Below are 27,529 nucleotides of genomic sequence, written 5' to 3'. Positions count from 1 at the left end.
TGCACCACAGCTTCTCCTAGAGACAGCGAGAAAGCTGCCAGAAATGGGATGGACTCCAGGAAAGCCGAGTTGCAACAGGATTTAATCGAGGAGCAGCACTCCCGTAAACAGGATGCGTGTGTTTGAGCGATTTTCTCTGGCAGCATCTGTCACCCTCCAACATCTTGGTATCATTGCAGCAAATTATTTAAACACTACCCACTGTACCCCATCTGTCAGGCAGCCCCTCCACGCGTATGGGGCCCTTACCTTGCCGCCTCTCCAAAGGAACTCACCGGCAAAGGCTGAGAGCCAAACAACAGGACAAATTAAATCAAAAGCACAGCTTCGGCACCCAGGGGGAAAATGCACATCAGCTTTGACTTATTGCATGGCGCACGCTTGCAAGAGAGAAGCAACGGCTTTTGTCACTGCAAGGGGCCGTGAAAAATGAATTAGGGCCGCTGCTGGGAGAGGGCACGCAGGAGAATCTTCCATTCTGGCGATGCTGTCCTCTCTCACCTTGCAACCGGGGAAGAAATCGCGGGGAGGAAGAAAGAGTAAGGAAAGAAAGGAGAGGGCACTTCTTGTTGGGTGGCTCGTTGGGGTCTGGCTCTATGATGTGCGGGAGGGAGCATGGGAGGAAGAGCGGCTCGGGTGCCCTGAGAGCAGCATCGGTGCTCAAGTGGGAGTACGGAGCTGCCAGGAGATGCTGTCTCATCAGTGATTCTCTGGAGAGGGCTTGGCTCCGTGGGAGCCTCGATATTTGGTTCTCATGTGCCTTTTGCATGCCTTTTGCATGCCTTCCTGCAAGGAGGCAGAAAAGCTGCGTGGGAAGCGTCTCGGTGCCGGTCGCAGCCTCTCCTGAACGCTTCCTCCGGTGCCACCATGAGGGCCACCACCTCGCCCTCTGAGCAGGTGGACCCCAGGGGCCGAGGAGGATGATGGTTGACTCCGTGCTTGTGAATAATGCATGCCTATCGTTAAGCAGCCCTCTAATGAGCTACAGCACCCATCTTTGCTACAGGTCTGACACCACTTAGGTGCTTTGCGAACTGCAACTGTTGCTAATTTGCTCTAAAAGGGTGGCCCTTGCTGCCTGGATCTTTTTTCCTGGGGCTCGGTGGCCTCTCCCAGCACCCCAGGAGGAGGCAGGGGCTGGGGAGGCCAAGGATGGTTGCTGCCAGTTTGCCGAGCCCTGAGCTGCCTCCAAGCTAGCCTGACTCTCCCATGTGCCGCAACAAAAGGGCTCATTCTTCATTCGACTCGTTTGTTCCTGAGTTAGAGCCCTGTTCAAGGGTGGTTGGTCCCCGAGTTGTGTTGTTTTGTTTCTTTAAATATTAATTTCCATAAACTACTTCTTGCAAACAAAAGGTTTAATGCTTCTCTTTTATTCCCGGTAACAAATAAGTTGTCTGAGGCGCGCAAACATCCCAGCAGCAGCGAGCCGTGCGCGTGCAGCAGCTGCCTGACGGCGACAAACTGCGTTTAAGTACAAATCGCGGTGCGCAGGGGATGGGGGAGAAGCATCCCCGAGGGATCACGGGCACCGTGGCAACGTCCTCCCAGAGATGCTTGCCCGGAGAGGGAGGGCAGCGAGCCCGGCCGGCACCGGGAAGCCCCTGTGTAGCCCGGGATTCCAATCTTTTGCATGGAGGCGTTCCTGACATATCTTTTTGAGATGGAAGATTTGGGAGCCGAAGGCCGGGAAGCACAATAGAAGATAGACTGCTTGTACCTCATTGTCTGGAGAATAGATGGGCTGCAGGCTCCTGGAGAATAGGAGCTGCCACTCAGGCGGCTTTAATAGAACGGGCGGCAGATAGATTTCAATAAAAGAAATGAGTATAAATATTGTTAGCGGAGAAGAGAGGAAAAGTGAAAAAGATCTTGTTCGACGAGTCACAGTGGGAAACTTTCAAGGACTTATAAGCTAAAAACTCTGCACAATGGTGCTATAATGGGTGGCTTGACAGACTCGGCTGCGCTGCGCAGCACCGGGGAGGCGAGCGGACCGGGCCGGCACCCCCGGCGTGCTGCGGCACGGCTTTGCAGGAGGTCCGGCCCGGGACGCAGGGTACGGTGGCAAGGTGGCCGTGCCGGGGGAGCCCACTCACATTTTGGCTCCCCGTGCCTTGCTTTGGGTGTCCGTGGTGTGGATGGCGAATATAGGCTGCCGGCTGTGCATGTAGGCTGTGCATATAGGCTGAGCGACCAGGAGCAGGAGATGTGGTGGCATCTGGAGGGTCTCTGCAAGTTGTATGTCCCAGTGATTAGTGAGACGTGTTGCATGTACCCACTTAAATATTTGAGTAGTTGTAGGACATGTGACCCCAAGCGTGGTCTTGGAGCTGACTGTACAATCACTGAACTAATGCAGCCACAAAGGTGGGCCCTGTCTCAGATCTAGCTCTGTGTAGCACAAGAAGTCAAAGAAAATGTCTTCCCTGGCAGCAGAGAGTGGAGGTTTGGCAGCAGGATGCAGAGCTGCAGCCTTCTTGATGGCTCCCGGTTGGTGGTTGCATTCAGAGGGCACCTGTGGAAATCCCTGTGTCCTGTCCCTGTGCTCGCGGGCAGCCAGAGATGGAGCTTTCAGAAACATTCACCTCTGCTCATATCAGCCCAAAATCACGCCCAGGAGGCTCCTTTATTGCGTCTCAAGGAGAAACGCGAGGCACTATTGGCTCCCCGTTGTGCCCAAAATAGTTGCGAGGAGAAGAGAAGCCGCGGTGCTGCATGGCCGTGCACGAGGAGAGGCTCCCGCAGCCCAGGGGAGGAGGGGACGCTGATACCAGTGCAGGAGAAGGACTTTATGGCAAGCATGGACGTGTCTCTCAGCTTGCACCTGCCCGCGGTGCGTTGGGAGCCCCCGGCGCAGCGGTCAGCACCGGCCACCCCTCTCCCTCGCAGCCTGAGCCACCGCACACAAGGGCACGGAGAAAAAATGGCTGTGAGTTCTGCGAAATCCAGATTAATGAAGGGTACGAGCAAGTGAAATGATGTTTCCCCTCTCTTTGGTGACACCAGGAAAAATTGGTGATGGTCGCTGCCCCTGGGGTGTGAGGGTGGGGAGGGACCCCAGGTCGCGGCAGCGATGGGGAGCTACTGCAAAGTCCTGAGTGCCGCGCAAAAGCCAGGCAGCCAGAGCACCATCCCCTGGGGCTTCACACAACATCAGGCCACGGAAACGTGCTAATTAACATGGAAAAATGTGTAAGAGGAGAGATTTCTGTCCTTGTTGTTGGGGAAACTTCAAAATAGGAGAGACTTGGCCCCGTGTAAGCACGATGCAGTCTTTGTGTGCCTGTTTCTGGGGGTACGGTCCTTCTGAAGGCTTGTGAAGAATGAAGATACGGGGTTCATCCCCCATATCTGCCGTACGCTGGTCGTGTAGGTGTGCTTCCTAAAGGCATCGCTCCTCTAAGAGGGGTCGCAGGTGGAAACGGCTGGAGCTTGTGATACAGGGATATAATATTTGCGAGAGGAGGAGAGGAGCGTGCCATGCTTGCCTGGGTCGATAGGGTAATCTTAAAAAAATCATTTTTTTAATGATTGAGCTGGATGATTTCCAGCAGGTTAATTACCCCCAATCTTTCTCTGCTGGAGCGTGGCAGCGTTAAGCTGGCACGGGGGAGTTGGAAAGAGGGGGTGCACAGAGGGAAAGCTGCCCTAACCGGTGTCATTTGCCTGATCAAAAGAAAAAAGGAAAGGGAATTTTTGAACTGCCTGAACTTCGTTCTGTATGGGTTAATTAAGCAGTCAGGAGTGGGTAATACTGATTAATAAGAGGTGAAGCAGGTGCTTCCCCCACCTTCGGCCAGGGTGTGCGCTGGAGGCAGCCTTAGCTCTTCTTTACCCACACCAGCAAGGCTGTTCTGCCTGCTTTGGGAGCCCGCATTCGGGGTGATTCCTTCCCCCACCGCCTTCCCCGCACACCGGGAGCTGAGCTGCCCATGCGATGCTACTAAATCACCCGCCCTGCACTTTTCCACCCGCTGCCACAGCAGAGGAGAGGTAAAGTGGGTCTCAGGCGCCAACAATTCGCTCTTATTACCTTTGTGTGTTTTATTTATTTACTATAAACTGTTATAGGGCGGTCATCACTACCGCGCTGGAGTGACGCTTGAAATATATGACTCCCGGCCTCAGCGCGTCACTTGGAGTCTGTGCGATGTTAATTTTTATTGCCAGAAGTAGCCATAAATTGATAGTTCACAATCGCTGTAGGGACTGTAATTAACTAGTTACTATTTCACCTCCAAAAGGAGCAATGTTTCACGCTCTTACTTTTACTTATCTGGAATCAGCTGCTGTCAACATCCGCTGAGGCCCCTATAAAGATTTATAGACCTTGGAGGTAAATATTGACTAATGGGCAGCTTGGCTTAATGTTCACCTTGAAGGACAATAAATTGTGCTATTGATTGAAGTGAGATGTCAATATCTGCATTGTTGTAAACATTTTAATAAAATTATCTCCATAAAATATTCTCCTTCTCCGGCCGATCCTGGCTAGTAGGATCGGTGCCCGGCAAACGCAGCGGCACGCCGTAGCAGGCAGGGTAATGCCCCGGGACCGGCACTGGGGCTTTGGGCACCCAGAGATCAAACCCATCACGGGATGGCTGCTGAGGTTGTGCCTTTGAGCTTTAGAGGTGGAAATCTCACAGCCCCGGATGGCTCGCCTTGATCCGAGGTGCTGGGGTTGGCATGGGCACGTGGCAGCGGGGAAGGTATGCCGTTGTTGCTGGGCGCCGCATGCCGTGCGGTGGGCGTGATGTGGCTCGGGGCAGGGAGCGCTCCGTTAGGGTTGCGGTCCTCAGGAGCAAGCACAGTGCACGGAAGCAATGCCGGTAGCCGTGCCGCTCGCCTCGCTCGGCACACCACGGGTCGCTGGCAGGACACAGCAGCACAGAGCTGCGCCGCAGTCCCAGCTCAGCAAAGATTTTTTTAGTGGCATCGCGGGCAGCGTTCAGCCTAAGCGATGTGTCCTAGAGACCTGAACATGGCTGCAGTGGCAAGCCAGGGGACAGTGGCACGTAATTAATTTGGGAACATGTGTTCGCTTTCCAGTGAGTTATTACCTTGTCAGAGGCTCAATGGAAGCAAACGGGTAGGAGGAGGCAGAAGGGGGATGAGTCGGACTGGGAAAACAAGGAGAGGTGAGGGAAGGAGAAAGGCAGGGAGGAAGGAGTAGGGATGCACGAGGCATCTGCCTGCACCTCACCGCATCCATGCTGGGCAGGACCCCAAGCGCAGCTTTGCCGTGTGTTGGGTCTGCCAGGGTGCTCCGTGCCAGACCAGGATCTCACCCCCCCGGCTCTCCCCACCGCCGTGACGGCCAAGCTCCCCGGCGCCCCGGCTTCGCAACGCACGGCACCGACCGCTGCCTTGTTGGTGGCAATCTGTCTCGTGTACCCACAGTACTTATCTCGCTTATCTGCGCCATGCAAGAGACGTCGTTTGGTTACCTGTACCTCTGTATTTTGGGCTGCTCACTGCCATCTCTGGCCGGAGGCTCCCAGATGCCACACCGAACGCTGCCGAGCTCCCCGGCTCTGCTCGTGATGTGGGTTATTCGTTATGCGTCGAGTCTCTCTTGGCTATTTTGCAGCTCTGGGCTGAGTTTTCCCCCTTGCTCCTTTGTGCTTGTGCTTCTTCTTCGCTGAGGTTTTTTTTTATGGAGATCTGCAGAGTTGCAGACCACGTCCTAAATAGTGCATGGTGGTCTGTGCACAGGCTCCCGCTCGCGGAGCAGGTGGATACAAGCTCTGGTTTTCCATCTCCCTGGCTCGCACTGGGTTAGTTCATCATCCTCGGCCGATGAGCAAGGATTACGCTTTTGCCTAGTCTGTGGCTGTTCCATTTCTGGCCTGTATTATAGTATTAGTATTAATAATAATAACGATGGGTGCTGGCTGTGCTGGTTTTCTAGCTCCTGAGGAGATGAGAGCTCTCCCATTAATTCCTGCAATCTTTCAGCTCCTAATTGTGCTCAAGCAGAGACAGCCTTTAAAAGTTCCCACCATCAATTTAGGCAGAGCAGGGCTGGTACACCTCGGGGAGCTCCTGGAGCCGCGGGCCCCTGGGCCAGCCCTGCCTCGAGCATCCCCGAGCTCCGGGTGCTTTCGGAGGCAGGAACCACAGCAGTTGGGTGCCCATTGCATTGCTCTAGCTCCAGTCTTGGGCGAGCGGTGGGAGCAATCCCAAAGGGCCTGATATGTGCAAGACTGGTTGGATAAATAACCCCATCCAAAACCTCGTCCTAAGCCCAGGGAGCTAAGTGTCACTTAAAGCAGCGTCTGTGTCCCCATGCAGCCTGGTGAGTAGATAAATGTCCCTTCTGCACCCCACCGGCCCTGAGGGGACCCCAGCAGCCGTGGTGACATGGGCACCCTGCTACTTTCTATAAAGCCAGGTCTGCACTTACAGATTGTGTTTGCCTAACCCCAGCCCTGCTCCTCCTGTCCTGTAGATTTGTTTTTCCATTCCTGGCAGTCACTCATGAATGAGATTTGTCCAACTATCAACAACACTTCCCATTATAAATAGGCAAAAATGCAGAGGCCAGGGAGCTGAGCTCTTTGGCAATTACTCTCCGTCCGTGCCTTCGCCCCTTGGCCGACACGGGTGCCGGCGCGATCTGGCAGCGCAGGCAGCAGCAAAGCGGCTTTACGGACCCGTTTTTCCTTCAAAGCCCCTTGTGCAGGAGGGGATGGGGGACGCGGCGGGTGTCCCGGTCGCCTGGTGTCACCCGTTTCGCCAGCCTTTGGGGCAGGGATCCCTCATGTCACCTTATTCCTTGAGGTGTAGTAGCTGGCACTACTGAGGCAGGATCTGGCCAGGGCCTCAAGCAGGGACAGTCTTCCATCATCGTTACCCAAGGATGAGTAGTACCAGATCGTGCTCAGGGCAAAAGCAGGTGTCAGCTCTGGTGCAGAGCATCCCGTTTCGGTCCAGGGCGCGCTCTGCGTGTCAGGGTCAATGGGCTGTAGCCGAAATGCAGTGGATGCCAACGTGAAGCATGCCAGACCCTGAAACCCTGAACTCTTCACGCTCTGCCTCTCCGTCGGCCGATTACCACGCACGTACCTCAGACTTCACTGCTACGCCGGCACAGAGGAAGCCTTCATCTCTCAATTTCCTGAGCTTTTGCAGGTGGAAAGCTGACCCTCGCAGTTACTTTAATGAAGTCTTTTGCTGGGTAATGAAATGCACTCGAGCTGCTTTGCTCCCAGATCAAACCAGGGACGCACGCTACAGCTCGGCTACGGCGAGAGCTAATTCTTGCCGTGTGCGAGCCGGCTCCGGCGCGCTCGGGGAAGAGCCTTTGGTTAGTTAGGAAGCGGAGTGTTATCTGAGCCTTTGCACAAACCGGAGTCAGATTTGCGTGCGGAGCATCTGAAGGACACCGGCTGTGTCGTTATTTTATCAGCAGGCAGCGCTGTACTACAGAGAAGCTGATTCTAGGTCAGCCATGAAAGAAATATTCCCCCCCCCCGCCTTTTTTTGCGGCCCGTAGTGCTGCAGGCCCACTGGATGTAACGCTGCAATTTGTGTGTCTCTGAAGGATATTGATTTTGGGGTAACACCTTCATATCTTGCCCTTCAGTTGTGCTAAGTACTGATGAGCTCAGCGGTTTTGACTGTGAGCTGCTCGGGTGGGAATTTGGGCGCGGGTGGATATCAGCAATTCATCACGGCGGGCTGCACGGGAAAACTCGCTTCAAGCCTTTCCGAAGCTCGCAGGGCAGTGCGGGGCCGCTTTTCCTATTGGGTCAGCCCGGGGTGGTGGGATGGATGCGTGCGTGCACACAGGGACCCCGGTTCAGCTGCCGGGCGTGCGAGCGAGCAGCGGATGTGCAAAGTCCCGGGGTCACCGTGCGGAGGCGGCTGCCACGAGGTCTGGTGCAGGGGTGAGAGCCAAGGTGTGATTTCATTACGGCTGAGCCTATTTGTGCTAGTTTGAGCTGACAATAGCGGCACCTGGGATTGCAGCAGCAGGTTCCCAGCGGGTACCCAGGGTGCTCGCCGCTGTCGAGCTGTGCGGGGGCGTTACAGAAATTGCATCGGTGCCGGCTCCGGGCCCCGCATCCAAACCCCCACGTAGCTGTGCTTTCACACCGGCCGCCTCGGTAAGCGGTGGCGTGTGACCACGCTCACTATTTATGTACCGCGGGAAGAGATGCTCTAAAAGTATCAGCCGGTGGGATGCAGGCGGGGTGTGCCCCGAGGGGAGCCTCCCGTGTGTATACTTCCCATGCATTTGTTAGGAGCAAGATGCATGCGGTTGACCGGTCAAGCGTTGCAAGCCATGGCCCGTCGGGTCGCGCTACCGCAGGCACCGCGGTAGCTGGATGGGAAGCGAGGGCGAGCGTGGGATCGCCCGGCTCCGCTGGCCGAGCTCGCTGCATCCCCCGGGGACCGGGGACCTGCGCTTGGCCTCTCTGCCATTGGCACTCACTCCCAGAAACAGCTGTCCAGAGCTAATTTATTTCCTAATGCTGCAGCAATGTTAATTTATAAATTACACTGGTAATTCGAGCTATTATTAATTTCAGATGGTGTAGGGCAAGCCTAATTAAAATATGACACCAATTGCCACACATATGTACCAAGGACTACCGTTTAAAATTTATAGGAATATTAAGTGTGACACTGGTCTCGGAGATGCTTCGCGCAGTAATTACAGCGTCTCAGCTGCGGGAGATCCGATGGGGAGATGTAAACAAAAGGAAGGGAGCAGTTGTCCCCGTTCAGGGGCTGTCGAAAACCCGCTTGTGCCGTTCGTTTGGGGGCGAGCGATGTTTTTCCGGGACGTTTAGTGGATGTGTCCTAATTGCTGAGTTTCTTTATTTACCTCTGCATTTGTTGTAACGCCGTGATCTCCATCAACGCGGAGACTATCGCGGCCCAACACCTGCGCCTCGCCAGCCGAGCGCCGCGGGTTTCCAGGAGCGCTTCAAAGCGAAGCGGGCTCTTGGAAGGAAGCGGGGGGCCATAAGACGCCAGACAAAAGGAACGGCTGCCGATCGCATCTGCCTGGCTTTGAGCGAAACCAGGAGCTGCGGTGCGGCCCGGGCGGGGGAGAGGAGGGCGAGCGCGGCCCCCACCCCCATGGATACCGCAGAAATGAGCCTGGAGCGGCACAGGGACAAAGCGATTCAGCTGAAGGGAGGTGTTGGCACCACAATTAACGGGGATAAACTGGCTGTGAATTAATTGAAACTGAAAAATTGGAGAGGGGTGTCTACGTAGAGCTGGGGGAGCCTGGGGGTAACCCAGGAGGAGGGTGTGGTGGGATGCGCCGATGCCAAAGAGAGACGATTTCAGGTTATTCCAGCAGCGTGCGGGTTTGGGGAGGACCGCTTTGCCCATCCTGCGCGTGCTGGGAACATTGTCTCCAGTACTTGCAAACACGTTTCTGGCAGGGGTTTTCTCGGGGTGGCGAGGTACAGGCACCTGGGCATGCCAGGAGCCGGGACTTGTGGGGTGGGTGTCCTCAGGCAGCGTGACACGGTCGCAGATGGTGACCGGCCGGTGGGGACAGGTTTGCCATGCCTCCCCATCGCTCACAGCCCTCTCCCTTTGCCCCTGCAGCCGTGGGCTTCATCAGCGAGGATGAGTACCTGGAGATCACGGGCATCACGCGGGAGCAGTCGGGCGAGTACGAGTGCAGCGCCTCCAACGACGTGGCAGCGCCCGTCGTCCAGCGAGTCAAAGTCACCGTCAACTGTGAGTAGCCTGGGGGCTGTCGGGGAGCGGGGTCGCAGTGGGTCACCCTGCAGCCCTATGAGGGGATGGGAATTTGGCGGTGGGAAGCGAGGCAAACCCATCCTGTGGGCCCCAGAGCTGAGACAGGCAGCGGCAGTTTTCTGAGCAGGTGGTGTTTTGCCCTTTTTTCCCCACTTCTTCTTGAGCTCCGTTTTTTTCTACCACCTCCCCCTCAGCTGTCTCCATCAACCTGGGTTTTCCGCCCATGGTGAGATGCTGTGCTGATAACCTCCGGGGAGAGGAGAGAAGTGAGCAGTAAATAGGAATTTTTTTTTTCCCTTCAGCAAAAAATGCAAGAGAGAAAGAAAGAAATAGAGCGAGGAAGAAAGCAGCACCATTTGTGCTCAAAGGCAGAGGTGAAGACCCTCCTAAACACCTCTCTGGCCACCCCTGAAGCTGCATGGGGTTGGCACAGGGTTGCACATGGTTCCTGAGAGTTGTGGGGCTCCGGTCCTTGGAGAAGCCCATGCTAGCCTGCAGTGTGGGGTCCCCCATCTGCCCAAAACCCCCTGGACAGATGTGGCAGGACTTAGGCACGGGCTCAGAGATGGTTTAGACTCCTTTCTAAATGCGGGGAAAGAAAAGGAAGCTTGAGGAGCAAGAGGAGAGGGCAGGAGGCCCGCGGCTGCCGGGCACTGAACCCAGGCTCCCATCCTCCCCGCAGACCCGCCGTACATCTCGGACGCGAAGAGCACCGGGGTGCCGGTGGGGCAGAAGGGCATCCTGCTGTGCGAAGCCTCCGCCGTCCCCTCTGCTGACTTCCAGTGGTACAAAGATGACAAGCGGTAAGAGCCCGGGCGGGGGGCAAAACCGGGAGGGCACGCACCGACCCCGTGCAAGCTGTGCCCAGTGGCGGCAGCTTCGGCGTTCGCTAGCCGGGCCCGTCTCGGCGATGGGGCCGTGGTAACCGGTGGAATCCGTGATAACCCTTGGCTCAACCTGGGTTTGGATGTGGAGGCAGCAGCAGCTCGTGCTTGTCGGGGGCTAATCCTGGCATCTCAGCAGGCGGCCGGTGTCCACGGCACCCGCCGCTCACAGCAGGAGCTGCCGCCGCTCGGTATCTATTAAAAGCAGGCCAGGGCTTTATATTTAACTCAGCGCTGTCTGCGCAGTGGAAAATAGATAAGGGGCATTTGAGGGGAGTGATTTTTACAGGAGCCTCTGTCAGACAGGTTTTGGCCTCCATCGGGGTAGGCAGCGCGGGCCGGCTTGCTGCTGCCTGTTTCTCCGGTTTACGGTCTCATGGTAAATCCCCGACTGGGTGAAGCATAATGGCCAAGAGCGATATTGGCAGTGCAAATCCAAGTACTTAGGAGCGGATGAAATCCCTGTCATCTTTTTAAATGCTTTGGCCAGAAGGCAGCATCAGCCTCTTGCTCTTGGAAAAGCAGAAGAAATGTGGTGTCGGTCGAGAAACAGGTTTTACTACACCGCAGAGATGGCCTGTGCAGAACTGGGGTGAAAGTCACCCTTTTAGGTCAACCGGCAGCTCAAGTTGTCCTGCCAAAGCAGCAGCACATGGCTATGGGTAGGGGTGAGGGGAGGAGCAGTGCAGCCGGGGGGGGTAGGGTCCCACTCCAGAGCAAACGTCTCTCTCTGACCCCAGGCAAAGCTTTTTTAACCCATTTTTGCATTGCTTCTCCCTGGGAAGCCCAGAGGGGCCACGGTGCATCCAAACACAGGACGAGCCACAAAGGAAACTAATAAGGAGGCATGTTTTGGCCAAAAAAGATGCTGCAGGAGCTACAGGGGAGGCTGGGGCCACCTGCCTAGGCTGTTTTGGGAGGAAAGGAGCAGGCAGAGTGTATAAAGCGGCGGATGTTTGCGTGGCAGATGAAAGGCTTCGCTCAGAAGTAGGTCAGATCACGAGGGCCCGGGAAGCAGCGGCAGGAGCGTGCTCAGCCCGCCCGGATCGGCAGTCGGGGCCCGTCAGGGGTGATAAGGGGTGATAATGGGGAGCCGGCACCTCCCGGGTGGAATTAGCAAGTAAAAGAGCAGCAGGAGTGAAGCGGGAGGGGGCACCGGTTCAGGGATGTCAAGGCACTTGGTTAAGGCTTCACTGTTTGTGATGGCTGAGAAGTGCTCCCCGCTACGCGGCGCAGAGCCCACCACGGTGCAGGCATTTGGGTCCACCAAAGGGGTCTGCAGGGCCGCGTCTGCTGCCTGAGCATGCTGCCAGCCCGCTCAGGGGCATGCGGGGAGCTGCCGGGGGTCAGGGAAGGGGAAGGTGAGAGAAGGCATCCCACAGAGATGGGAAGAGGGAAGCCAGGCTCTTCTGCTGCGAGGGAAGGAGCCTTTCCCAAATACCTCCCTGGGCGTGTGGGCATCCCTCCCTTTGCATGGCCCCAAAGCCATCCCCTTCAGCAGTGACTCTGCATCTGCGAGGATGCCTGTAGACATCATGGGGACGGTGTGGGCTGGCAGCTGAGGGACGAGACCCAGCAGAGCAGCGTCCGTCTCCTATATCTCTCCCAATACCTTCCCTTCTCCCTCTCCATGCCTGATCTTTCCCTTAAGCTTCACATCCCTGCTCTCAGGCAGGACCAGGGGAATAGCGGGTCATGGAAAATGGTGGGTACTTCTCCTCCCGATGCCATCCCCATGACACTTCTCCTTCTGCCTTTCTCCCAGGCTGGCTGAAGGACAGAAAGGACTGAAGGTGGAGAACAAAGCCTTCTTCTCCAGACTGACTTTCTTCAATGTCTCCGAGCAGGACTACGGCAACTACACCTGCGTAGCCTCCAACCAGCTAGGAAACACCAACGCCAGCATGATCCTCTACGGTGAGTAGCGCTGAGGGGCCACGGCTTAACAGTGAGACCACCAATGTGGGAAGGGTCTCACTTGTCTTTTGGGGGAGATGTGCATTCGCTGCTAATCCTTTCTGCCCCAGCACGTGGGTTGGGGATTGTGGTGAGCCCAGGGAACGTGCGAAAGCCTCCAAACCTAACTCCTGACTTGAGTGCCATGTCTGGCACTGCCAAGAGGCGTTTGGCACCATGTTTGGGGTCTGCCGTTGATGCAAAGTTAGGACTCGGCTGTGGGTTTCTACCTACTCGCTCTGAGGAATACCTAAGAGTCTTTGTTTCAGGGCACCCTCCTGTGTTGATTGGTGGGAGGAGAGATGGTGCTCAGGGTCATCGTGGCAAACCTGCGGGACCACGCCGCAGGCTGCCGTGCAGTGCACCCTATGCCCACCCAAGAATAAATGGCCCCCGTGGCTCTACCACCTTCCAGGTCATGTTTTCTGCTCCTGCCAAGCAAATATATTCTTACTGATGGTGGCAGAGAGCGGCGGGAAGGTGCAGAAGGCGGGGAGAGGGAGCAGTTTTGTACCCTCATCCTGGGGGCTGTTTTCTCTGTGTGCCAGAGCTGTGATGAGAGGGATGCATCCATCTGACACCGCTCGTGGCCGGGAAGGGCTGTAATTGCTTGGTGTGTTTGTTAAGCCTCTTCAGGCAGTGGCAGAGCCACAGCAGGGGGCTGCACTCCCCAGATCCCTCTCACGGCCACCGAGAGCCGGAGATGGGCAGCAGACCTCATCCCCGGCCACTGCCGTGGGAATATTTCCCTGCCAGGGTGGGCGCCCCTCACTGCTGAACCATATGGGAGAAGAGGGACGTGGGGACCTCCATCCTCTCCCAACATCACCCCAACATTGTCTTCCTCCTTGCCACCCTCCCTCTGACAGTCCCACCCCGTGGCAAGCGCTGACTGTGGGTGACGTGAAAACTGGCCCGGGGTAAGCGAACCGCGGAGCGGCGCGGAGGTTGGCAGTAATCACCGCTAAGAGAGTTTGATGGAAAGCGCTGGTTTCCTACAGCCTCAAGCTATCCTGGTATTGCAAACCCTTTCCTAGTGTGCACAAAGGGTTTAGTTAAACCCACAGAAACCATGCAGGAGACCCCTGCTTCTGTAGGAGAGACAGGGCTGGAGCGCAGCAGGGTCCCGGTGGGGCCAAACGTGGGGGCTTGGCCAGCTTGTAGGCGTGCGATGGTTGCAAGAAGTGGAAGGAAAAACCCAATAAAAGGAAGAAAGCGTTGCAGGGTAGGAGGAAGGGTGTCCCTGGAAAGCCGGTCTCCTTGCCGCTGTCCTCCTGTGTATCTTTGCAGAAGGCAATGCCCATCTCGTCTCTTCCTTCCATCATCGTGTACGTGCATGGGAAGCTTTTCTGGTTCAGCATGAGCGGGTGCGGTGACTGGTTTGGGGGGGCTCAGTAGGTGTTTTTGTGGTGTTTGTCACCCTTTTGCAGTGGCCATGCAGTGTGTTGTGTCGCTCCCCCCACACCAAAGCAGCGCACCCTTTTTTTCCTCCTGGCTAGATTTGTTCTCCCTGGAAGGGGGACAATGTGTTGGCAACCAGCTGTCATCATTCCAGGCATCTCCGGTGCTGGTGTCTTTGCAAACTCGTAAATAATCCGTCGCCATGTAATTTTTCTCTTCCACTGTTTTCTCCCTGAGCACACAAGCTCAAGCAGCGTGTGCCGGGCGACTTGCAAGGCTCTGTGCCGCAAAGCACTGTCTTTCCTTTGCCTTGTCTTTTCCTCACCTCTTGTTATTGTATGTCTGGAGGGGAGTGGAGAGGGAGACGAGCCTTCCTCGTCCCCAGGCCCCTCGGTGGGGTGGCTCAGGGCTAGGAGGCTGGGTGATTAACATTGCGGAGCACACTGGGATAGCGGGCAGTCTTGAAGTATGTGTCAGGTTGTTTAGCGTGTCGTTGCAGCACGGTTGAGACCTTGGGAAACAATGTCTGCTTCTCACTATCCTTGGGCAGGGGCTGGATGTGGTTCAGGGGAGCCCCAGGCCAGGGAAGCGGTTTCTCTGGGGAGAGCGGAGGATGCCGGGGGTGCCATTGCAGGAAGGGCTCGTCCTCACCTGCTGTCAGTATCAGCAGTTGCATCGGGTTCCCCTGAGCTGCGGCAGAGGAGTTATCCCATCTCGGATGTAGAGCTAACCTTGGATGTTAATGAGCCTAACAACCATTTGTTCCCCAAAAAAGTCCGTGCTGTAAGTGATGAACATAAGCGCCTTTACCTGCCCATCTTGGCTCTCTTCCCCACCAGGCTTCCTGGTAATCGGTATCCCCAATAACCTGGTAATCAGTATCCCAAACAACCCCATTTTTCAGGGAGACAGACACCTTTGTGTCCGTCAGAGGCAGCCCTGGCCCAGGCCTGTCCTTAGGGTGGCTGTACCAAACGCCCGGTGTAGCCTGGGTTTACGTGTACGCGCTCAGCCTCGATGCTGTAGGCTCCCTATGGGTTTATGGGGTTGAAATCTTCAGTAGCATAGGACCTCGCTCTGGCATCCGCAGATGCAGCCTGGATAAAAAGCCCCCCCAGATTAAAGACAACTCCCTGCTGACAGCTTTGAGAGCTGTCAGGTAGTTGGTTTCTAACCCATGAGCGATGTTTTGCATGACTCATGCCGTATAGCAGCGTCGGGCAGGACACAGTGAAGCACGCTGCTGAAGTCTAAGCCTATTTCATGATCCCCCTCAGCTTTGTCGGCCTGACTGTGACTCCCACCAGGGAATGAAATCGGAGTCCTTTGACCAGCTGTAATTTCCATAAAGCCACATTGATTAAATGATCCTTTCAGTCTTTATTAATTGAGTCCCCTGGAGGGGAAATGGTTCCCCACGGCCCCCCCAATCCACAGCAGACTCGAGGGGACCGTGATGCACAGGGGTCCCCCATCTCCTGGCGCAGGGGTCCCCGGCACCATCGGGAACAGCCCCCCTGTTATTAGCAGCAGCACGGGTGGCCCTGCGCGCTGCTATCGAGCGTCATCGGGCCGAGCGCCCTGGTCCCTAAGCAACCGGATCTTCGGTCCAGTGATTAATGTGCCTTTATTTATCATAATGAAAGATGAGAGGGAAGTGGCATGCGATGGCTGCGCAACCTCCTGCACGAGAAACATCTCACTCGTGCGGTTTTGGGGGGCCAATTTTGTGCGTACCCCCTTTTCCTGCGGCTGAGTGAGTGTTTTGGGGCTCCCCTCCCCAGATGGAGGTTTAATCCCTGCGGGTACCATGACATGAGCCTTTCTGGGGCTGTGTGACAGAGGCTAATGTAGCGTACATCTTTTAATCCTTTTTTTAATCTAATTTTTCAAGGAGGTCAACTCCTGCTTTATTTAACATGTAGCACTTGTTATTATAGGCCTGCTGCCTCATTCAGCGGCTCATTTGGTGCTGTCTGTGATGTGATGGAGTGCTCGGTGAAACCACATCATTTTGTGGAGTTCGGTGGGGGGGGAAAAAAGCTCTCTGCCTCTCCCTCATCGCGCGGTCCATGTCGCTTCCCAGAGGCTGGTGTCAGGCCATAAATCCATTTGGGATGTCGCAGGGTTACTGAGAGGGATGGGCCCCGAATCCATACTGGAGTAGAACAGGGGAGAGCCAAACCCCCAGAATCCCCCAAATGGGAGCCCTTGAGCTCTGCTTTTTGCTTGGGGGTGCGACTTCAGACTTTGCCAGGCCCCTGCCCCAGGTTTGGGGTCCCGCAGGTGGCTCGTCTCAGCTCATGTAGTACTCTTCCCGGACAGGGCGAGTGTGGCCCCAGAGGACCAGGGCACGATTCGGGCAGCACTTGCTACCCCATCTGCTTGTTTTTCCCGTCCCCAGGTCAAGGGCAGGCTGAGCGAAATGGCTCGAGCCTATGCTTTCCATTGCCCTTTTGCCTTAACTTTCGCTTGTTCTTTAATTTTTAGAAGAGACAACTACCGCTCTGACACCCTGGAAAGGTCAGTAATTTGGGGCCCCTGCAATGCCAGCGCTCCCCCTGCTCCATGTCCCCGTGGGCCCCTCCAGCTCCTGCCCCACATTGTCCCAGGGGGAGCCGTGGCACCCGCTGCCTCGACCTCCCGCCCCGCCACCCCACCACTCCCACTGGTATAGCAATGAAATAGGGCTTTCTTGCTGTTGTCTAGCTGCCCTCCCATGCTGCCTCCTCCCCGCCAGCCTACTGTGCCCGTCCGGTGGTGGTCTGTGCCCTCTGCATGCCTTGTCCCCTCGCCGCGCTCCCCCGCTCCCGCGCTCCCTCCCCATCGCCGCTGCGCTCTCCTGTCGCCGGGGCGAAAGCAGGGATGTCTCTGTCATCCGCTTTCCCCATTTTGATGTGTAAATGAGCCTTGTGGCAGGTCCTTCCTCCTCTGGGATGCTCCTAGTGCCTTTTTTCCGGGATGAGGTAGGGGTGGCGAGGCGTCCAGTCCTCTTCTTGGCGTTATTTGTGGCCGGCACCCTCCTATGCAATCTTACCCAGCCAGCTGGCTTGGTGTCATCTTGATTCTGGGGCTCCACAGCCAGGTGGCTTCATTTGTGATGCACTGAGTGGCCAGCCCTCGGGATGACTCGTAGATGTCGGGAGGGCTATGGAGGTAGCTGTTGCATCTCCAGATCTGCCCTTGCGCATGGCTTCCCAGACAATGCCAAGATTTGGGGCTAAGTGGGAAGCGTTGCGAGGTGTCTGTGAGTGTGTCGGAAGAGTGCTACTGGCGGGAGACCAAATGGTTAGTGGTTCTCAGTGCCCCCGTCGGGCTTTGAAGCAAGGGGATGAGTCCTGGGGTTTCAAAAGCACAGGTTGATCAGACCTTGTGAGCAGCCCCGCTCCAGGAGCGCACCAGCCTGGATGCCTTCCTGACATCTTTTCCCAGCCTAGTGTTCCCCTGGGTCAACTGTTTGGGGTGTTTTGGTGAAAGCCACTGGGTCAGACATTCTCCACATCCTATCCCATGGTGAGCTATGAGCTCCTCACCCCCTGTGATCCCCAAAGGCGTGGATGGTCTTGGATCTTCTTGACCACCTTCCTCAACCCATCTTGTTCTTCTTGAGAAGGTCCGGGCCCCTGGGCAGAGCCTGTTGTCAGTGGTGAGGCCCACACCAGCTCTGGGGAGGTGCAAAACACCGAGTCCTGAGTATAGTGCTGGTGGTGGTGTCTCTGTGGGGCGGGCAGGTGGTGATTGTGCCCCCCAAGGAAGACCATGGGGTGGTCACCCCCGTGCCTGGCCGAGTGTGGGCAGTGGTGGGCAAAAGCTATCATCTCCCCTACAAGTGTGGCTGGGAACTTGGACGGATTTTGGAGGAGGGGTTGGAGGAGGTCAGTTGGCGGCAACGAGCAGGGGATGGTCTTGGGATGGGGACTCGGGGCTGAAGCGGGACCACGGCGGGGTGTGTCCCAAAGATGGGGTTGGCTGGTGCCGTGTTGTCAAGGATGGCGTGGGTGGATTGGGGTGGCCCGGGGAGCTCTTGCACGGGGCAATGCCACCATGCGCAATAGCACCGGGGGCCCAGACGGTGTGGGTTTGTTGGGTTTGTTTGCTTGCTTGATGGGTTTTGTTGGCGTCGTGGCTAACCAAGCCGGCGTTCCTCTCCCTTGCCGCAGGCCCCGGCGCAGTGCACGACGGCAACAACGGCGCGTGGCGGCGAGGCGCCTGCGCGTGGCTGCTGGCCCTCCCGCTCGCCCAGCTCGTCCGCCAGTTTTGACCCAAGAGCCGGCCCGCGGAGCAGCGGTGGCGACGACCACGGCCAGCGAGCGCAAGCAGAAAGGAGAGGAAGAAAAAGAAGAAGTGTTCACCGTTTCCGAAAATAATCATAAGAATTGAGAGAGTATCCGGCCAGGCCACCTGGGGGAGGGGGATTGAGGAAAAACACGCAAAAAACCGCAACGGAAATTTGGAAAGGAGAGAGAGGAAAAAAAAAATAATAATCCAAGGCTTCCTGCTGAAGATGCAACGCGACTGAGTCTTATTCTTTTCCCCCTATTTTATTTTTCTTTTTGCCCCCCACCCCTTTTTCCCCCCCGGTTTCGCCGTTCTCTGCCGCGGGCCAGTGCGGAGGATGGGCGGGGCCGTCGGGGCGTGGCGCTCCCCCCACCCCCGTCCCCTTCGCCACCCCCGCCCGCCCGCCCCCTCCCACGGGGACCCCTCTGTCCGGAGTTGTTCTTTGCCGAGATTTCCCCGTCTTCTCATGGACCGTGCCGCCATTTGTGTTCCAGAATATATATATATATATCCACGTATACACATATATATATATATATATAGATCTTCAACGGTTACCACGCCACCACGAACGGAAAGGGAGGAAGGAGACCGGCGTCGAGCCACGCGTTCATCGTACCACCCGCGGACATCGTGAATGATAAGAGATTCTGAGTCATGGTTAATTTTATTAATTATATTTTCTGATACGAGCCTAGAACTCTTAGTTCCTAAAAAACAGAAATGCAAAAAAGAGGGGAGAAAAAAAAAAAAAGAATGAGAAAGAAACAAATCCAGAAAGGAGAGGGGGAGCAAGCGGAGAGAAGAGATTGGTTTGCCGAGTGCTGCGCACCCGAGGAAGCGACCAGCCAAGGAGGTTTGCGAGCTCGGCGAGTCAGCATGGAGGAGGAGGAGGAGGAGTCCCGCGCCAAACCCCCCCCCCGAAACCGGCCCAAAAAGCGGTCGTCCGAACAGTTCCTGCCGAGGGCACGGGCGCCGCTTGCCGCGCATCTAGGCGGAGGGAGACGCTGAATCTTTTTATGGGATATATATATACAGTATATATAAATATACATATATATATATAATTGTTTTTTTTTGTTAGCGTTCTAGCCACGGTTCCCAGCAGGGTCCTTCCGCTGCCATTACTGCATGCTGTATATGGAGTTAGGTGTGTATCGGTCCTCAACGAGACGAGCGTCTCGGTCCACGCGTCCCCGAATCCCCTCACCTTTCCGTCCTCGTGTCGCCGGCGTGCCGGGGACGAAGGGCCGCGGGGGGCCGGAGCCCCTCTCCGTCGCCTTTCACCGCGCGGCCCCGGCCCCTTTGCGGCGGAGTAAAGCGAACCGAGGGACAGAGGGAGCTCTATATAGCTGAGTTTTCTATTTTTTTATATATATATATGTATGTATATGTGTGTGTGTGCGCGTGCGTGTGTGTGTGTATATATATATAAAAAAAAAGGAAAAGAAGGCGAAGCGATCGGCGGGGGCGGCCGAGCCGTCGGCCGAGGCGCGGGACCAGTCGACTCGCGGTACGTTTCGGCGGGGAGTCTCCCCCGCGGTCGGTTTTCCTCCTTCGGTTTCCTTTCCTTCCCCGTGGCCGACGGCGGGCGGGGGGCGTGCGGGGGGCCCGGGCGCGGGCGGGCGGGCGGCGAGGGGGCTCTCTCTGCCTATCCATTAAAACGATTGTTCCATGTGGCCGCTCCGTCTGGTTGTGGTGCTCATTGCTGCGGGGGGCCGGGGCCGCCCTGCGCCCTCCCCCGCCCCCGCGCTGGTGGGGACAGGGAGGGACGAAGGGAGGGATGCCGGGAGAGGGATGCCGGGTGGGAGCACCGAATCATTGCCACGGGCCGGGAGAGCGTCGGAGAGACAGTGCCCAGAACTCGCCGGCGAGCCCCGCGGGATGCTGTCGCAAGGTAAGGCTTTGGTGAGTAGACGGGGAGGGCGTGGGGCGCAGCTCTGCCCTATTCCCACCACGCAGGATCCCGCTCAGGACCCCAAAAGGCTTCCGTGTAGCCCTTTGCCCCGGCGGTGCGACGTTGCGGGGGATGCTCATGGAGCGGCCGAAGCCAGTCCCGCGGGAAGGAGAGACGGAGCGATGCGAGGTGGGTGTAGGAAACCGGGTGCCCCCGTGCAAAGCTGAGTACGGGTGAAGCACGGCGGGACGGAGCCACGTGTCTGGGTGCAGGTGTAACCTGACGGCCCACACGGGGCCAGGGGTGCGTCGGGGCTTGTCTGGGCTGGTGTTTTGGGGTTTTTGGCTGATTTGCAGAAGGTTCCTCGGTGTGTTTGGTCCTCGGCCTCAACTGTAGCCGCCAGGCCACGGGCTTCCTCAAGGTGTCTGGCATGTTTTTGTAGGATTAGAAGTTGGTTGGTAGCGATGGCAGAATTGTTTTTTGGGGGATTTTGTGTTTGGTTGGGTTTTTTTCTTTCTTTTTTTCTTCGCCCTATGATGAGTTTGTGCAGCTCAAGAAATGGGCATGTAAACCGGGGAGAGAGCAAAAGGGATGGCGAGGTGTTGCTTTGTGGTGTGACGTGTGGCAGCTGAGGGATACCGCTGCCGGGAAAGGGAAGGCCGTGCCCTTACGGCTTCACGGCACATCCCAAGTGAGGGACGGGGGACAGGACGGCCGGGCGCAAGCAGCTTTCTGCATCGCAGGGTCAGGATGGCACAGGAGGAGGTGGCTGGCCAGCCCAGCCCCGTGGGGGTATGCTGAGCTGGCACTCCCGGCCCCCGTGGTTTATAGGAGAGTGTGTTGTGGCCACCTTTGTCCTTGGCAGCAGAAATCCCTCTCCCAGGGGAAAAAAATGGTGTGGGGTCTTAGGACTCCCAGGCAGGGATGGTCATGGTAGAGGAAGCTTGGCAGGAGCACCCGGATGCTCGGTGACGTGGGGAAGGGTGTGACCCGGCACCCAAGGGTGGGTATGGAGGTACTGGGGTTCACTCTCTCACCCTTTAATGTCAAATTTTGTGGTGCTCTAGGTGAGGTCGCAAAGGGTGTCAGGTGGCAGGGTTTGAGGGACAGAGAGCAAGTTAAAGAGGGAGAGGCTGGTTGATGGATGCATTTATGTATGTATTTATTGACACGTGTCCTGTTGGGAGGGCGAAGGATGGCTGTCATGGACGTAACAACTGTGGTCCTTGTTCTTAGACACAGGCTGGGTGCTGCCAAGGGCCATGGAGGAAACCCCTCCTCGACCCGGGAAGGGGCCGTGTCCGCCTCCCCCAGCGCTCGGCAATCATATAAAAGGGGGTGATGTAGGTGAGGTGTTGGGCCATGCTGTGAGCTGGGGCATTCAGGCGTCTGTAGGGGTTTCTCACTTTCATTAGTGAGAATGCTAATGCCAGGGACTGCGTGCAAGAGGTGAGCGTTCCTTCATGGCACCTGTAGTTATATTGTACCAGTCCTGGCTCCCCTGTGCATTTTATTTTGAAAGTGGCTCAAAACAGAGGGTTTCCCACAATGGGTGCCCACACTCGCCTTGCTGCAGGGAATATCGGGGAAAGCTTCTTGTCTGGGGCCCCAGCACTGATGCAAAAGGGAGCGTGGAGGTTAGGATGTAGCTCATCCCATGCTCGAGGTTGGGAGGCTTTCTGCCAGCCCAGAGAGCCGCAGGGTGCCGGGGCAGCATGGGGCAGGTGGGCAGCTCTCCCCTCCCAGACCCACCCCAGGGAGGCTGGTGGGTTTTTGGGAAGTGCTTACCTTTCTGCCAGGGTCACCTGAGGGGGACAGCAGAGACGTTCCTGATGTCTGGAGCTGCAGTAGTTTGTAGCGGTCCCAGGATGGAGCCGTTTGCTTGGCCGCCTGCTGCGCACAAGCACCCGCCGTCAGCAGGAAAGCAGTTTGCTGCAGAATTTGGGGATAAACTCTCAGGACCAGGCTTTTCATCTGTGTGTCAGGGAAGGCAGAGAGAGGCCTGCTCCCTCCGACGGGATTGCACCCCCTGATGCATCTGGCATCGTCCTGCAGCCCCTAGTCCCCCCACTCCCCCTGTGGTTGCCCCAGGTGCCCCCAGAGGCGTTCCCATCCTGCAACATACAGCTGAGGGGCATCAGCCTTGGGATCTCCTTAGGGAAATGGGCTCTTATCCTGAGCGTGACTCGGTGGCCACGCAAGCTCTGTTGGTGGCACAGCAGCGAGGGGACCAGGCACCCGGAGACGCTCAGGCAACGGCCGTCCTCTGGCTCACACCCGAGCTGGCTGGCGAGACGTGGGTCTCGGCGCTTGGCAGCAGCCGGCCCCACATTAGCGGCGCTTGTTGAATGGTTTTTGGTTTTTTTTTTTCCAGTTGATGGGGTAGAAAAGTGCGGCATCCCCAGGGGGGCACGGGGTACAGCGTAACCCCTCAGCCCGGCGGTTTTAAGGCGAGATGGTAGCTGGCCCGGGAAGATGCTGAGGATCGCGGCTGCGTCTCCTCCTGGTCTTCACCATCTTTGTCCTTTGAGGAAGACATTTTGTCCATGTCACATGCCGTGAGATCGTGATAGAAGCAAACCACCCTTAGGAGTGTGTCGCCTGCAGATGCGTCCCTTGCCACGGCGGGGGGGGGGGTAGGTTTAGTTGTCAGAGCGTTGTTACAAGACGACAGAGAAGATGCTGGGAGCAGCTTGGTCACTGGAAGGAGGCCCCCAGTCATGCCGCTTCTGCTGAATGTAGGTGAGCGATGAAAGCAAAGCCGGTCCTTACCCTGCAGGGGGTCATCAACAGGTACGTGCTCATCGGCGGCCAAGGGATGGAGGCAGGCGGGACCTGGGACCCATCGGCGGAGCCGCAAGGCTGGTTCCAGGGGAGGCGGGAGATGGGGCAAGGGACGGCCCGACCAGCAGCGGGCCCCCAGTTGGGGAGCTTGAAGTGTCGCTGTCTCAGGGAGATCAAAAGATGCTCCAGCTAAGTGTTGGGTGAGGCTACAGGAGCGCTGGAGGTCGCGGGCGCTCAGGAGCCCACCCGGCTCAGCGCAGTGCGCACCATGTCCCTCCCCGGGGCACACGGGGGTCCGCGAAGCAAAGCCCTGAAGGTACAAAGTTCGTCAAACTTTATTGATACACTGCACAATCACAACCATCTCTTATTCTTGCCGAATTAGAAAAGGTTACAACTACAATGTAACATGCACAAATCTCAGGTAGTATAGCCACCCTTGGAATACAACGATCGACGGAAACTCAAGACTGGACGTCGCGGCCGTCGGCAGGAGACACCTGGGAGCCGTGCTCCCCCTGCCCCGGGCGCCTGGCTGCCCCCCGAGCGTCCGAACGCGGAGAGCAGCGGTCGCGAAGGGGTCCGCCGCCCAGCCGAGCCGCAGCGGGGCCGGCCTCGACAGCCAACACGGTCCTCACAATGGCACGTTACACGGCACGAGAAAGTCGAGCGCCGTCCTGGCGGAGAAGGACAGGGGAGCCGACCCAGCCCAGGGAGGAGAAGAATGGAGGGGCATGGGGAGGGGGGGATGGCCCCGGCTCTGCCAGCCTCGGTGCACGTCGCGGCGTCTCACTGCTCTTGCCTCCACCCTCTGATACGCCACAGCCTCTGGCCCCGCGTGTCTGGGGCTAGTTCAGATTTTCTGCCATCAGGAGAGAGAAATGTGGCGCTGGGAGGCGGTGGGGACGGGCCACCGCGGGGAGGCGCGGACAGGGAAAGGCGCCGGGGTATCTCCCGCACCTCAGTGGTACTTTTGGAGCGGGGAAGGATGTGCCAGCTGAAGATGGTGGTGTCCCCGCTCTGCGATGGGCCGTGGGCTAGGACTGGGATTGCCACCGGCGGAGCAGCAGAGCAGCACCGCAGGGACCGCGGGACGCGGACTTGCCCGGTCAGTGCCGTGCCGTGCCAGATCCCTGCCCATCAGGTAAGCCAGCGTGTTGGGCCAGCGCCGGAGCAGCCCCCCCCCCCCCCCCCCGCCTCGGGCCAGTGGGTTTTGCCAATCATCATCAGCCATGGTACATGTTGAACATCCAGTAAGATTTTTTTTTTTGTAGCTGTTGCTTTTGTTTGTTGCAACAGCCTTGTTGCAGGGCCCTTGTTGCAGGTCCTGGGCAGCCCATGAGAGCAGGGACAAGGCGGGGGTCACGCTGCATGGGCGATGGGGCAGCAGCACGACGCAGCCTGGATGTCAGGGTTTTCTTTTTTTAATATCATCTTGCGTGCTGAGGTGCATCAGCCTGGCTTCCTCGCAGCCACAGAAAGCAGGATGGCGGGTAAGGAGGGTTCAGCAGCAGCAGAGGGTGCGTGGGAAAGTTGGCGTGTGCAGGGCCATTGCTTTTAAGCCACCTTGGTTGTGGAGGGAGAAGGCAGAGGCAAGGCACGGGGAGGCATTGGGTCAGGACAGGAGGATGCTTTGTGTGCTTGCTCAGCGGGTCGCTGTAGAGTTGTGTCCCTGCCAGAGGCGTCTGGTGCCGCATGTGACTTTTCAGGCGCAGAATGGGCGCGTCCATCCCCAGAAAGCAGCCCCAAGGCATTCCTGGTTGGCTACAAGGCTCGGGGCTTCTGCCACACACCCAGAGAAGGGGGGGCCACAGCACAGGGCACTGTGGGGTGCGTGGGCTCCTACGCATGGCAGCCAGATGGCTGCTGTCATGGGCACCAGGGAAGAGGGTGGAGGCAGAGGTTCCCAGGATGGCTGGAGGAAGCAGAGAGTCTGGATGCAGCCAGTTTGTTGCTGATGGCATGTCGCAGCAAGGCGGAGCGGCAAGCAGTGAGGGACATAGGCGCTGTCCTTATCCCTGCCGTGCCAGCGCAATGAAGCCATGGAGCCTGAGCCACCTCTGCAGGGTCAAACACATCAGCGCCTCCTCGGTCAGGGGTTTGCAGCGTGTGTTGCAGCTGTGGGGGGGGGGGGAGGTGAGGGGTGTCCACGGTTCTTCCGTCCCTCAGGGAGGCAGAGACACTCAGCGGGCTGGTATGGGGCGGCCACGCTGGGAGATGAGCCGCGGAACAGCTGCTGTGCCAACCTCGAGGCTGGGCATACATGGTCCCATCCCCTCTGGGCACCTGCAGATGGGCGGGAGCGTCGGAGCTGTAGGAAAAGGGCTTTGTCACCTGGTGTTTTGCTGTGCTGTTTAGTGCCTCCGCCCAGTGCCGGTGGTGCTGTGCTTTTGAGGCGCAGGTTGGAAAACAAGCCCAGAGGAACCTCCCCGACACGTGCTGGCAGTGCATCAGGGTGAGCCTGGTGGGGCAGGTCCTGCCATCAGCGGGGAAGCAGCGGAGCGGGCAGGGTCCGGAGCAAGGACGGGTGCTGTCCTGGTGCGCTGGGGCAGTTGGAAGGCTCTAGTCCCTGCGAGGGCCAGCGGCGGTCCCCCAAGGCTCATTTTCCTGGGAGAGCAGCCTCGCGTCCTCAGGAAGGTGAGGAGGTTTGGGAGGAGCGGGGCAGTTTATGGTGTTAGCAGGAGATGTTTGACCCTTGAAGGATAACTGGTTGCATCGGGTGACCCCCTTGGAAAAGGCTTCAGGGAGTGGGCAGGGCCCAGGAGCAGAGGCAAGGCCAGGCGGTGGGGGCCAGTGCCATCAGGGCTTTGGTGGCAACAACTGACATTCAGGACCGAGAGGGCTGAAGGCAGAGCCGGGGGCTTCAACGGTGGGGTCTTTTTGGGCATAGGTGGCTTAGCAAGATGACGAGACGGACATCCCCGGTGACGGCTCTGGGTGGCGCCCACCCCGGTGGCTCCACACCCCCCCTGCGTCGGGGACGAGGTGGCTGCGGGGAGCCCCGTCCGTGCCGGACCGCGTCCCCGGGGTGATGGTGGCGGGTGACAGTCTGGTGGCACGTGGTGGGATCTGTACAGCGTAACCAGCGGCGAGAACGATCCCGGCACGCGGGAGATGCGGCCATCCTCGGACGCTCGGCGCCGCCGCCCGTCCTCCAGCGCATCGCCCGTCCAACGGCGAGGAGTCCCCGGGCGGCGTGGCAGGCTGAGCCCGCGGCGGGGGAGAGGCGCGGCGGGGGCCTCCCGGGACCCTCCGCTCCCTTATCAAAAGTCGAGGAGGAGGCGAACGAGGAGGGCGGCCCAGAGGCAGAGGCTGGCGGCCACCCGGGATGCCGCGTTGCCACCGTCGTGCACCGCTCCGGGCCCTGTGCAGGAGAGAAGGGCAAGACAAGGGACAGCGTTAGGGCTAGCAGCAAGTGTCAGCAGCCGTTTTGTTGCATGAAGGTCAATGCCCTCCTCATCATCCCTGTGCAGCCCCATCCCGCCCCGCTGTGCTGGGCAGCCAGGTGCTGCGGTCCCCTCCCAGGCAGGCACGCTGCTTTTGCCTATTGCTTGATGAGCATGGCCAGTGTGGGGTCCAGGTGGTCTCGAGGAGGTAGGCAAGGAGCTCAAGGGACAGTTAGGGGTGATATGGTCCTTGTTTGAGGAGGACGATGCCCTGGGCAGGTGCCAGTCCAGCCCCACCACACTTGGAGGGCACAGTCCTTGGGGGATGCTGTGCAGCAGCAGGTCAGGGAGGGATCAGGCCCCACAGGTAGGAGCAGCCATGCCCCGCATCCCTGCTGGGAAATGAGGGTCCCTGAGCCAGCAGGAGCTGAGCAGGGCTCCACGTGAGGACACAGTTTTGTCCGCATTCTGGGGACAGGCACGTCCTTAGCAGGGGCACGAGGGAGATGCTGGTGAGGCAGGGAGGGGTGTGGAGGGCGGGTGAGGCGGGGATGCCAGGGAGCGTGCAGAAGGAGGCCAGAGGGAATGTGGCATCTCGCTTTTTTTTGGGTGGGACTAGCCCTTCTGCCCATGGCGTACAGGAGTCACGGGGGAGGTAGCGATGGCTGAGGAGGGCCATGAGGCTGAGTGGGTAGTTTAAGGGGTTCAGCATGCTGGGGATACATCGGGGCAAGGAGCATGCCCTGGGAGAACCCCAGTGCCTTGTGCCTTCAGGGTGTTTTTTTTTTTTTACTTCTGGGCAGCAGACTTAGTTGCCTAGATGACATGCTTGCATGCAGTTTGCCACAGGTCTGCCCATGGCACAGGACGGGGAGGGCTGGCACGGGACTGAGCCTCTCCAAGACCTGCTGGCTGCCGCTGGGGCGAGGAGGTGGCACCACCGCGGGCATCCATGTGTCAAATGGGGGTGTAGTCACCCTATGCTGTGCATCCAGCCAGGTCAGAGCCTGGGGGGGGGGAGGGTTTGGAGGTGCCGACTGGGAGAGCGGCTATCTGGAGAAGGCCCCCACGGGGCTTCCCCATCTTGGGGGCCGTGGGGCTTTGGGGTGCCAGGAAGGGCACAGCCAGCGCTATCGCAGTGGGCTGATGAGGGGCTTGTTCCTGCTAGGTGTATAGGACAGCCAGGGGAGCGGTGGCGAAGCTGAGCA

The 27,529-nt window shown here is 57.9% G+C and overlaps 2 protein-coding genes across 12 annotated transcripts in view; one reads left to right on the top strand and one right to left on the bottom strand.

Moving 5' to 3' along the window:
- The window catches only part of LOC142067489 (protein CEPU-1), a 353,823-nt gene extending 334,812 nt beyond the window's left edge, over positions 1-19,011 (top strand). For 4 of the 5 annotated variants that reach the window (XM_075116134.1, XM_075116137.1, XM_075116138.1 and 1 more), the window contains 5 exons: positions 9,580-9,714; positions 10,418-10,538; positions 12,385-12,536; positions 16,467-16,499; positions 18,137-19,011. In XM_075116134.1, coding sequence (XP_074972235.1) covers positions 9,580-9,714; positions 10,418-10,538; positions 12,385-12,536; positions 16,467-16,499; positions 18,137-18,237 — 542 coding nt within the window. In that variant the 3' untranslated portion in view covers positions 18,238-19,011. The remainder of the gene's footprint in view (positions 1-9,579; positions 9,715-10,417; positions 10,539-12,384; positions 12,537-16,466; positions 16,500-18,136) is intronic. The other variant, XM_075116135.1, reaches the window with a different exon arrangement.
- Positions 19,012-25,622: 6,611 nt separating this feature from the next.
- The window catches only part of OPCML (opioid binding protein/cell adhesion molecule like), a 305,952-nt gene continuing 304,045 nt past the window's right edge, over positions 25,623-27,529 (bottom strand). For all 7 annotated transcript variants that reach the window (XM_075116141.1, XM_075116140.1, XM_075116144.1 and 4 more), the window contains one exon: positions 25,623-26,299. In XM_075116141.1, coding sequence (XP_074972242.1) covers positions 26,199-26,299 — 101 coding nt within the window. In that variant the 3' untranslated portion in view covers positions 25,623-26,198. The remainder of the gene's footprint in view (positions 26,300-27,529) is intronic.

This window comes from Phalacrocorax aristotelis, chromosome 22 (assembly GCF_949628215.1).
Source record: "Phalacrocorax aristotelis chromosome 22, bGulAri2.1, whole genome shotgun sequence".
Lineage (NCBI taxonomy): Eukaryota > Metazoa > Chordata > Aves > Suliformes > Phalacrocoracidae > Phalacrocorax > Phalacrocorax aristotelis.
Note: the sequence above shows the minus strand (reverse complement) of the source record. Positions and strands in the feature narration are given on the sequence as shown.